At 40.4% G+C, this 12,500-nt stretch overlaps 1 protein-coding gene across 1 annotated transcript; it reads right to left on the bottom strand.

Annotated features, from left to right (window-relative positions):
* Positions 1-1,192: 1,192 nt before the first annotated feature.
* Positions 1,193-9,974, bottom strand: LOC138957192 (uncharacterized). Its single transcript, XM_070328351.1, has 4 exons — positions 9,506-9,974; positions 8,533-8,688; positions 5,095-5,259; positions 1,193-4,522 (listed from the first exon to the last, which is right to left on the bottom strand). The coding sequence occupies exons 1-4, from the start codon at positions 9,744-9,746 to the stop codon at positions 4,002-4,004; spliced, it is 1,083 nt and encodes a 360-aa protein (XP_070184452.1). The 5' UTR covers positions 9,747-9,974; the 3' UTR covers positions 1,193-4,001.
* Between the last annotated feature and the right edge of the window lie 2,526 nt (positions 9,975-12,500).

The following is a 12,500-nucleotide window of genomic DNA, read 5'->3' as shown; positions in this document are numbered from 1 at the left end:
AGGTAGGGGAATACACGGCCTTTCCTGTCATAATTATAATTGGTTTGACGATAAACGGCCTCATCAGACAGATCTGCGCTCAAACGCATCTGTATAGTTTTTTTGATGACGAGGAGTGAAGAATTGTTGTAATGGAGAAAATGCAGTTTCCGTCCGACTTTGTACACACGTGCATATCTGTTTCATTGCCTTTCTGCCGAGTTTGTCATGTCATTGGGTTACACTGGTGTGCACCATTACACACACACACACACACACACACACACACACACACACACACACACACACATACATACACACACAGACACACACACACACACACACACCCACCCACACACACACACACACATACATACACACACAGACACACACACACACACACACACACACACACACTCACTCAAACACGCATTTCCATTGTTATTCCCATGTCAGTAAAAGCGTATTTGCAATTTGAAGAGAATGGCATCACATTCCATAGACTACATACAGTAAACACAATGGTTATGGAGCGTGCAGAGACCGAGAACCCGTTTTTCAACAAGGCAAGGTAAAAGAGATGTATTGATCATTATACTATTTATAGGACCCTTGCGATCAAGTGAGTACATTTTGTGCGGACTAGCTAATCCCTCTCCCAGTGGCGAATGATAGTGGCAACAGCAACAGCCTTGTTTCCCAACACATAGTATTCCGATTTGGGACTGAGTACACTGACAGCTGACGTGCGAAGTAAAGTGTGCTTCAGAAAATACAAGCAGACAGTCTGCTTGGATTCCAGTGCACTCTTGCCATTCGTGGGACCTAGTTCAAATCAGTTGTAACGAAGGATCGACTGTGGAGGGCAGTACCGTTCTCTCCTGCAGGTACACGAGCTTTCTGCGCAGTTACCACATAAGGTTTGTAAGCAAACAATCAGCTCGAGAATATATAGTGTTTTGAAGAGTGAAGGCACAATTTGCAATAACTAGACAGTGCTGGCTGTCTATAGTCACCTTTTGAAATGAATTTGCAAAACAGAGTTGATGAAATGAATAATTCAAGGAAGCTTTGCACTGGGAAAAAGATGTCGGCACAATTATGGCACTTTCGATACCAGATTAACACTTCAGTAAAAAAGCAAACGCGCCTGACATTCTTGTCTGTTTAATTATCATGCAGTTACAGGGATCTAAATTTACAAGGATTTTTTTTTTTTTTATAGATAATTATATATATATCTATAGATGTCACACCATAGTCTGTTCCTTCTGTTTGCATGATTCGAACATGCAAACGCGTGTCCTCTAGACGCACAAGGACATAATCACACAAGGTTAGTCAAGGACAATGTCACAGCGTTGTATGGGCGGATGCGCAGGCACCTGTAATATGCATGAATTGACATCTCGGTATTTATTCGTGGAAAAGTATGGCTGTCTGCATTTTGTAATATCAAAAACGTAGTTTCCGCCAAATGAACGCATTGTATTATGTATACATAATTATAACGCTCATAAATGTAAACAGTATACAGAAAATCACGCCTTCCTGTTTAGCACAGGAATTTAAACGCATACCTACTGTCATTTAATTGATCGATAGCCGGCAGCTCGCTGTAGGCACACTTTGCACGGACTTCATACAATGTGTCAGTGCTTACTCGGCCGCGGAGAATCAGTGAAGTCTTGGTGCAAACAAAATACAATGGGTTCAGTTTACTTAGTCGACATATTGACTAAATGTATCAATTTCGCATTACGCGACTTGCTTTTCTTTGATTTTCGCACGAGTCGGATTTTATCTGAATTAATGTTACAATATTAATCAATGATTCAATTTAGAAACGTTCTGAGGACGACTAGAAACTGCTCCTTTAGATTTCAGATTGTGGCAAATATGTTCATAACTGCAATGATCATTTTAGGTTAAAAGTAGTTGAAATAAGCAATGTTTCTTTATTTTCATGTACAGATGTGCGCATGGCATTTTGTTAACCTCATTGTTATTCAGTAACAAAACATTCAGGCTACACAATTCTACGGTTACTATTGTGGGCGAGGATTGTCTTACTATCAGCAAATGACATAAACATACTATTATGTTCATGACGCAATGTATACATCATATCCACTGGTCAGATCCAAGAGGTTATCCTTGTTATCAATTCGTAAAAATCCAGGTTAACACAACACTGTTAACAGTTCCCATTGTGGGAAAGCATTGTCTTAGTTACAGCACATGGAATATAATTACAGATCTCTCCATGCATGACATTCAAAAACAGGCTAGGTTCAGACAAACTAAGTTCTCTGTCGTTAAACATCAGACACATGCAGTACACAAAACTTAATTATAAAACGCATCGTTATATTCGCAAACAAATCTGACTTAAAGTGAATTATATTATTTACACAAATGTCATAGGTGCCGAGTTAATACAGTTATACATGCTTGTTATACAACAACCTTTAAAGAACACAGTGGTCAGTATCTGATGAGATACACAGATGGAAACGAATTGGCCGTGTACATGTGGGACTCTCAAATTCGTTAATACAAACAGACCAATGTCTTTTGACAACAATACGTAGACAGTGTTGTTCTAAGTCAGCCGGATCTCTCAAGAAGCAAAAACGTAACACGAAGCTTCAACGACGTACGGTTACGATAGCGTCGTCTGCGCCACCTCTCCCCCCCCCCCCCCCCCTCCACCTCTCATTGTTCCTCTATTCAGGCCTATTATCGTCTCGGCTATCTTTAAATGTGTAACAGGCGCGATTCACAGAACACTTTTCCTTCGTTTTCGTGTTCATGTTATGTTCCACCTGCTTTCTTGTTCTTCTTTTTTTTTTTTATATCAAGTCAACCGTGCAAGTAAAGCAAAGTCGTTTGAGCGTCGCCATGAGCGGGGTTTTAGCCTCATGTCGAGCGTGATAGGATGTGAGGATATAATGTTTGGCAAGTTGGAAAGTCATGAGCGTTCCACCACTGTGTGCAGCGTGACCCATGTTCAACCACACTCCGTTCACTTTGTATTTGTGTCAACGCGTTATCAGTTCAGTCGAACCTATTGAGAACAGCGGACTGCAGGTGCATGCTCCAGTTTGTAGTATACCGTCTGCTCTCAAAAAGGAAAGCAAAGCGCTTTCTGATGAGGTGTGGTTGACAAAAATGAGGTCAGGAAATGCAAATGCATCAAAGATAACAGTTCACTATCAAACATCAACAACAAAAAGACAATTTCTATTTAGTATTTATACAGTTGCAAAGCAGGTAACTCGCCTTTTGATTTAGACAACTTGCTGATGGTTACGATGTACACAAATACTTAATAATCGTTTTTAAGAGAAATGAGTTGTGCATTTTAAAGCTGCGCTGGGCTCCAGATCGAAATTATAGTTTTGGTGACAGTGACGACCAATTTGTATCACTGGGTGATTGTAATTCTGGCTAATGAAACTGGTAATGAACTGAATTGTGAAATGTCCTGATAAATGTTGTGTTGGTAGATTCGCGTTCACAATATAAAAAAAAACTCCTGCTCACAAATTGTTTTCTGATGAATTCCTCAAAACAATATTATTTTGACATTGTTTAGCATTGTGAACATCTTTGCAGTCTGTCCAACGAAAGCAATGGCTGTTGGAGCGTTAGTGCAGAGATATTGATCAACAAGGCCGTAATAAGCACAACACAGGAAAATCACTTGAACAGTGTACATGGAAAATACATTATGTTCTGTTTTAGTCAAGTCTGTTATTTGCTTTCGACTTCCATTCCAATTTGTTTAAACCTTTCGAATACTGAACAGTGACTATATAGACCTAAAAGAGTACAGTAGCCATTTTGTAACAATGTGTGTCTGCCTTCTGGGTTGTCCTTGAATAACTTCTCTCGACGTCTCTTTGGTAGCTAGCTGATTTTGTTACTTGTTCATGAGACAGAGGTTCAGCTGTAAACAGTGACTGGTGCCACGGAAACAGTAAACCAGGGGCAGTTTTTGTTGATGTACCCAACAACTAAAAAGCCGTATTTCCTTCAAATGGAGAGGCAATTGGGTGGAGATAATCAGAAGGTAGTCTTGGTGGCTTTTTTGTTTCTTTGGAAACCGTGGTTAGAGTTGCTGATGTCTCCGATGCGACTCTCTCAGATGGAACGGTTCCTGCGTTTGATTGAGAAGCTGTCGGGTGTAGGTAGTCATCTGGTGTTGGTTTGCCTTGAACCATCGGACAGGGTGATGGTTTCATTCCTGATGGAGATGACCGCGAGGCAGTCATTCCTTCCTTTGCAGTTTCACCCGGTAGAGTTGCTGTTTCGTCAGTACAAGAGGGGACAGACACCTCCTGTTTAGGGTCAGCTGGAATTGGGTGGCTTGTAGCACACCGGAGGCTATCCAATGTAGCTATATCCTCGGATTCACAGTCTTTTGCTTCAAACTCAATCTCGGAACGGCTGCTGTCTGAAGAAGGGCAGGCAATGAAATCCAGGAATTGGCAATTTAACGTGCTGTCGGACGATACCTGGCTGCTGTTGGCTGTACCTGCAATCAAATGCGTGTTTGCAAATATGATTAGTTTTTTTGTCTCTCAATAGTATAATATCTTAGACAAGCTATTACTGAGGAATAAACATCGTATCCTCTTTGATTGCCCACCGTGAGAAGTAACAAGCACAATTCTCTTTCGCTCTGCCTTTGTCTTGTTCTGTTCCTTTCTCTTCTTTTTACTATATTTATCTCTCTCTCTCTCTCTCTCTCTCTCTCTCTGTCTTTGTCTCTCTCTCTCTGTCTCTCTCTTTCTCTGTGTCTCTCTGTGTCTCTCTCTCTTTGACACACACGCACACATACACACACATATACACACACACACACACGCACACACACACACACACACACACAGTCTCTCTCTCTCTCTCTCTCTCTCTCTCTCTCTCTCTCTCTCTCTCTCTCTCTCTCTCTCTCTCTCTCTCTTTTCTCCCTTTTCTTTCTTTCTTTATTTGATGTTTTACGTCGTTTTCAACCGTTCAAGGTTATATCGCGACTGCTCTCTTCTCCCGTGTTCACGCAAAGTCACATAGACATTATTAGAAAAGGACACGATAAATGACACATACCTGTTTCCAAATCATCAATATCAAAGTAGAAGTGAGTGTGGTCGCTTCCAAACGTGTCGCGATCTTGAGGTTGTTGAGGAATATTTCGTCTGAAGAGCGCACTGTCGGTCGCTCGGTGTCTCATAGTACATGGGGCAGGCGGAGGAGGGAGTTGTGTACGCTTGCCTGTAAAAATAATAATAAAAATAAACAACTGCCGATAACGACCCCTCCCATTAACGACACCCCTTTTACCCGATCGATTGTCTTGTTACGAGTTCATCTTGCTCTGTAACTGACCTCTGAATAGCGACATACCCGGTTTTCCAAAAACCGACGGACTAAAAACAGTAAGTATAACTCCTTTAATCTCAATTTACTCCAGCAAACAATAAGTCTGTCTGTGTGCGCTAATGTCTGCCTAAACTCCAGCTTGTACAAGTGTGAGCAGTGGGCGTCTCCCTCCGTTATCATCCCTCTAACGCAAGTCAAAAGTCACGTGCTGCTGATGAACCATCAGGGGCGGGGATATAGCTCAGTTGGTAGCGCGCTGGGTTTGTATTCAGTTGGCCGCTGTCAGCGTGAGTTCGATCCCAGGTTCGGCGGAAATTTATTTCACAGAGTCAACTTTGTGTGCAGACTCTCTTCGGTGTCCGAACCTCCCCCCGTGTACACTACATTGGGTGTGCACGTTAAAGATCCCACGATTGACAAAAGGGTCTTTCCTGGCAAAATTGCTTAGGCAGAGTTAATAATTGTCTACCTATACCCGTGTGACTTGGAATAATAGGCCGTGAAAGGTAAATATGCGCCGAAATGGCTGCAATCTACTGGCCGTATAAAATTTCATCTCACACGGCATCACTGCAGAGCGCCTAGAACTGTACCCACGGAATATGCGCGATATAAGACTCATTGATTGATTGATTGAGATAGTCAGTGGATTATGCAGAATAATTCTTCCGTTTGTTAATCAAAGTGCCTAAACATCCCCTACGCGTTATTTGTTCCATTGCTTTATGCTTTGATAATGCAAGTTGCAAAATGTGTGCATAATTATCAGGGTGCATATGTAAGTGCTTGTCATCACTGTGATTGCATATATTACTGCATCCGTATATTGTTTTCTTCTCCATAACAGCTGTTCACAGTTATGAGGAAGATAATGATAACAGTATAGTACTTGTGCCTCACGACCAAACGGAAGCATTTCATGCGGGTTGAGAAAACGGGCTAAATCTGTAAATGAAGTTCATAAGTGTGTCAACAAATTATTCTGGACTCCCAATTACTACAACTAATGTCCAACAATTGATGACAGTCCCTTTGTTGAACTGAGGTTATGCACACGGAATAAAAGAGACACCAACGTCTCTCTCTCTCCCTCTCTCTCTCTCTCTCTCTCTCTCTCTCTCTCTCTCTCTCTCTCTCTCTCTCTCTCTCTCTCTCTCTCTCTCTCTCTCTCTCTCTCTCTCTCTCTCTTATCTAAGTTAAAGCAATTTCCGGACAGAAGGACTCTGGAAATGTTCCACAATGCTCATGTGGACTGGGTGGCCGAGTGGTAACGCACTTGCGCTCGGAAGCGAGAGGTTGCGAGTTCGACCCTGGGTCAGGGCGTTAGCAATTTTCTTCCCCCTTTCCTAACCTAGGTGGTGGGTTCAAGTGCTAGTCTTTCGGATGAGACGAAAAACCGAGGTCCCTTCGTGTACACTACATTGGGGTGTGCACGTTAAAGATTCCACGATTGACAAAAGGGTCTTTCCTGGAAAAATTGTATAGGCATAGATAAAAATGTCCACCAAAATACCCGTGTGACTTGGAATAATAGGCCATTAAAAGTAGGATATGCGCCGAAATGGCTGCGATCTGCTGGCCGATGTGAATGCGTGATGTATTGAGTAAAAAATTCCATCTCACACGGCATAAGTAAATCCCTGCGCCTTGAATATGTGCGCGATATAAATTGCATTAAAAATATAAAAAAAAATAGAATCCCTGCGCTTAGAACTGTACCCACGGAATACGTGCGATATACGCCTCATATTGATTGATTGATTGATATGTATGCTCCTCATGCCTCATCTTCATCATCATCATCATCATCATCTTCGTCATCATCATCATCATCGTCATCTTTATTATCACGTGCTGAAGTTTTCCGACCTCCTTTTGTTGGTTAACTTTTTAACTTTTTATTTTTATAGTGTCAGTTTAGAGGAACGATAAATTGTTTTTAAACTGAAGGTGAGGCGATGGTATTTAGGACTGGACAAGGATGGTGAGGAAGGGGGAAGGAATGGAGATAGCGGATGTGGGCGGGGCCTAGAAGTAAGGAGGGAGGGGGGAGGGTGTTGTAGTGGAGGTTTTGGCGCCAAACTTTCTGGCAAGGGAGTGCCAGAGGATACACGCTCTTGCATTAGCGGCAAAGCAGCGGCAGCAGCAGCAGCAGCATTGAAGTGCGCGCGTCGGAAATTGAACATTATTTGTCCCACCAACCAACCCCTATCCACCCCCATGGCAATTTGCTGGATTTCGTCCTATGTCGATAAAGACTTCTACTATGCCTTATCAAATGCATGATGTTTGCTTCTTATCACCTGATCATATTTCCATCGTACGTTTCCGTCGTTGGACGTATGTGTATTCTTTTCACTTCATTGAAAAAGGGGGGGGCTTATGTGTTTTCGTTAAATAACATGTTGTAATTGATTGAATTGTGTGTTGATTTGTTACCGATGTTAGTTTTAGGGTTTTTATTTTTATTTTATTACTGTAATGTTAATGTGTGTGGAGAAGTCCACAGACAAGGGAGAAGTCCACAGACAACTGTATTGTTGATGTCCGTTAAGTGATATCAAATGTATGTATGTGTCTGTTGACCTGTATGAAAAAGAGGAAAGTAAATGGCCCCCCTGGTTTTGCCCATTGTACGAGACTCGTGAACAGTCGTTATCTTTGGAATGTCTGCGAGAGAATGGAGGGAGAGTCACTGAGTACATCTCTGGGGTGAGAGTCTGTGTGTGGCCGTAGTGTGATTGTGTGTGGATAGGGAGTGGCCCACAAGGGCGGAGGGGGGAAGATGAGGGGAGGTGAGGGGGGGGGGTGCGTCAAGGAGCGGAAGTTTAATTATTTTTTTTATTATATAATTGTGTGTCTATGCGTCCCAAGGACAGATTGTAAGAAAAGGCGTAGCCTTAAATCTTAATCATTGTTAAATAAAATAAAGTTTAATTCTCTCTCTCTCTCTCTCTCTCTCTCTCTCTCTCTCTCTCTCTCTCTCTCTCTCTTTCTCTCTCTCTCTCTCTCTCCCCTCTCTCTCTCTCTCTCTCTCTCTCTCTCTCTCTCTCTCTCTCTCTCTCTCTCTCTCTCTCTCTCTCTCTCTCTCTCTCTCTCTCTCTCTCTCTCTCTCTCTCTCTCTCTTTCTCCACTACACTATCTTCCTATTTTTGTTTTTCTTACCCCAGATCTTCTTCAGCACAAATGCGCTCAAAACCACGATAACAAGAAAGGCAGCAGCTCCAGTAGTGCCTCCAATCAAAACCGCAGAATTATCAGTTGGTGTGGTGTTTCCATAATTCTGTTTAGTGATGTTGTTGGGCTCGGTCGTTCCTCCACCTAGAAAGTGCATTAATCGAAGGATCTGGCCGCTAAGCATAACATTTGTTCATGGGTTTCAGAATATTAACAACAATTGCTTGTTTGATTTACAAAACAGGACATTAATTTTGCCATGACATGAAATAAACAATTATACCCAACGCATCATCTAAAACATTATCAAGGGCATGGTAGCTCAGATTGTGAAGTACTGTGCGGACACTGGCCTACGTTGTATATCCATACAGAAGACCTTGGTCATTCTGCCCTAGTGCAGTTGGCTGATGACAATCAAGCATGCGCACCCCTCGTATGAGCAGGCTGGCCATTGGTGCTGCTATATTTGTCCACTAGAAGGAAAACAATCCGAATTTCCCAGCAATTAGATAATACTGAACTAATGGAAATAAAAAGCAAACACATGGTTAACTGAAGAGAACGGCTATCAGTCTGGCATAGTATACAATACAACTGAGAACGAAGGCCTACAGTATATAACTTTGACCATTCTGTAAAGCTCCTTTCTTTGAAAACATGTCTATTATTGAAATAATGTGATGCAGTCAATGTTGATTTGGCTTAAAATCACGTGAAATCACAACACATGACAGCACACGTACTGCACAGCACACACACAAAAGAGCGAGTTGTTTGTTGCGATGACAAGTCTAAGCCGGTCGTCAGCGTGATGTTGCTTGGCCTTGCTTTACTATCTGGAGCATTGCCAATTGAGGCAACTGCTGCAGTGATTACGTCTTATTCTCATTATTTGATTATTTAAACCATGCAATAACTTAGCTAAAACTAGTTACTAGTGAATAAGACAACAGCTCACATCCAGTGACTTGCAGTCCTGCAGTCATGTTTTTGCTGGCACCAGGAACATAGCAGGTTATGGTCCCACTCCTTTCACAGTCGACACGAAACGCGGCGCTGATGTTGTTATCACCAGTCCAAACCGGGTTCAGTGGATCACCTCGAGCGTCCATTAGTGTGACGTCATCTGGCTTCAGTAGGTTGGGATGGCCCTTTTCCCAGGCACATGTGGCACCAAGATTTGTTCCACGGTCCACCATGCCTACGCTGTTTGTAGCATCACTCACGTCAGAATGCGTAATAGAAAGATGTGTAATTGTTGGAGGATCTGAAAGAAAGAACAACAAGCTAACGCAAAACAAAAACAAATTTAACACATACAATACTTAGTAACTCAAGTACACAAAGCAATAGTATGATGACTGCTTCTCACCATTTTGTGTTATTTCAAAACTATTCGAATTGCCAAACTTGCAAAAACAATGCATTTGTGTTATGAACTTAACAAGAACATTATTGCAAATAATGATGTTCGCACCCCAAGTGATATGGCATTCCGTTTGTCAAATAATTATTTGGATACTTGTTCATGTTTTTTTTTCACCAGTTTTAGCTAAATAATCATTATTCAGAAGCTCATGTGCTAAATAAGTAATTGTTTATAAACAATGTAAAAAAAATCTAAATAATTTTGTGTTTACGTAAACCATTCATTGTTTACTTAAACAATTCATTGTTTACGTAAATAATTCATTGTTTACGTACATACTTCATTGTTTACGGAAATAATGTATTGTTTACACAAATAATCACTTATTTCACAAAATAATATTTTTTGGGTGGATAAAGTGAGCAGTTGCTAAATAAATCATTGTTTACCTAATGCATTATTTAGCAGATTCGCTAAATAATGAAAACTGCTTTCCCTAAACAATTCATTGTTTAGGGAAAGCAGTTTTCATTATTTAGGGGAATCAAGAATTGACTTCTAAGCTTCATTTTTTGTCTTTGTATATATACTATAATTCAATACAAGGTATCTCCAAACATTATTTATCAGAAAATGTTCGTAAATTTGTTTATTTTACAAGCTGAAATTGCCGTACGAAAAGAACTGAATGCGAAAACAAACAAAAGGTCAAGGTCATGACCGGGAGTGTTTTGTGTTTGCATTCTCTCTCTTGAAGTTGTTGAAAAAAAGTTATCCGTCCTAAGTTTTCTGTTCTGTCTCAACAAAAACTTTCTCTTTCCATTTCTCTTACTGCATGATTAAACTTTTTTTAATGTGTAAGTTACAGAAAACATAAGGGGAAAAACCTGTTTCAACAACTTCAAGCAAGAAAATGCAAACACTAAACACTCCCGGCAGGGAAAAACCTTAATTGACCTTGACCTTTGACTGTGTTTGAGATCAGTTATTTTCGTATGTACAGCAATTTCGGCTTGTAAAATAAACAAAATAATATCCAAACAACAGCTATTTTAAGATAAGAGTGTGTGGAGAGACCTTGTATTCAATTATAGTAATCACTGAAAGACATAAAACTTAGTTCAGAAGCGAATCCTAGAAACCCCTAAATAATGGAAAATGTGTTGGCTAAACAATTCATTGTTTACGTAAATAATTAATTGTTTACGTAAATAATGATTTATTTAGCAACATTGCTGATTGTTTATAAACAATGTAATATAAGTCTAAATAATATATTGTTTACGTAAACAATATATTATTTAGACGTATTTTACATTGTTTGTAAACAATCAGCAATGTTGCTAAATAAATCATTATTTACGTAAACAATTAATTATTTACGTAAACAATGAATTGTTTAGGTAAATAATGAATGGTTTACGTAAACAAAAAAATATTTAGAATTGTTTTACATTGTTTATAAACAATTACTTATTTAGCACATGAGCTTCTAAATAATGATTATTTAGCTAAAACTGGTGAAAAAAACATTAACAAGTATCCAAATAATTATTTGACAAATGGAATGCCATAGAGTGAAACGTTCATTCCCGTGTCATTCCATTTAAACTTCATTGTCATTCAAAGCACTTTACCTGATTGGCTTTCTTGCACATTTTTCGGATCAAATATGTGTTTTACTAGGGTCACCTTTATTTGTTATGTTATGTTATATGAAGTCTTATATCGCGCGCGTATCTCCAGACTCGGACTCAAGGCAGCAGGGATCTATTTATGCCGCGTGAGATGGAATTGTTTACACAATACATCACGCATTCACATCGACCAGCAGATCGCAGCCATTTCGGCGCATATCCTACTTTTCACGGCCTAGTATTCCAAGTCACACGGGTATGTTGGTGGACATTTTTTATCTATGCATATACAATTTTGCCAGGAAAGACCCTTTTGTCAATCGTGGGATCTTTAACGTGCACACCCCAATGTAGTGTACACGAAGGGACCTCGGTTTTTCGTCTCATCCGAAAGACTAGCACTTGAACCCTCCACCTAGGTTAGGAAAGGGGGGAGAAAAGTGCTAACGCCCTGACCCAGGGTCGAACTCGCAACCTCTCGCTTCCGAGCGCAAGTGCGTTACCACTCGGCCACCCAGTCAGTCATTTTAGCGGCGGTCACTTGACTCAGGTAAAAACATAATCTTTGATCTGAAAAGTGTGTCAGAAAGCGAAGTAAAATGCCTTTTATGGCATTGGACGTTTGGAAACGGAATGATGTGGAAGGAATGTATGTGCTAGGGTACGATAGTTGTGTCATTAATGTTTTGCTAATGTCATATTTAAGAAGTTAAATACATACGAACATTCTGACTTGATTTGAATCATTTGAAATGAGAAATGAGTATACACAGGAACAACAAACGTCACAATATGATGCACGCATACAATCGTACAAGCAAACAAACACGCACACACATAGACATAGCGATTACACACTAAGCAACGTCAACAAACAATCGTCGCCCTTATTACAGTGTATGTCAAAAGTCACAATTGCTTCCTGTATGGTATCCTCCCACGACTCC

The sequence above is a fragment of the Littorina saxatilis genome, unplaced genomic scaffold, assembly GCF_037325665.1.
Source record: "Littorina saxatilis isolate snail1 unplaced genomic scaffold, US_GU_Lsax_2.0 scaffold_1013, whole genome shotgun sequence".
Lineage (NCBI taxonomy): Eukaryota > Metazoa > Mollusca > Gastropoda > Littorinimorpha > Littorinidae > Littorina > Littorina saxatilis.
Note: the sequence above shows the minus strand (reverse complement) of the source record. Positions and strands in the feature narration are given on the sequence as shown.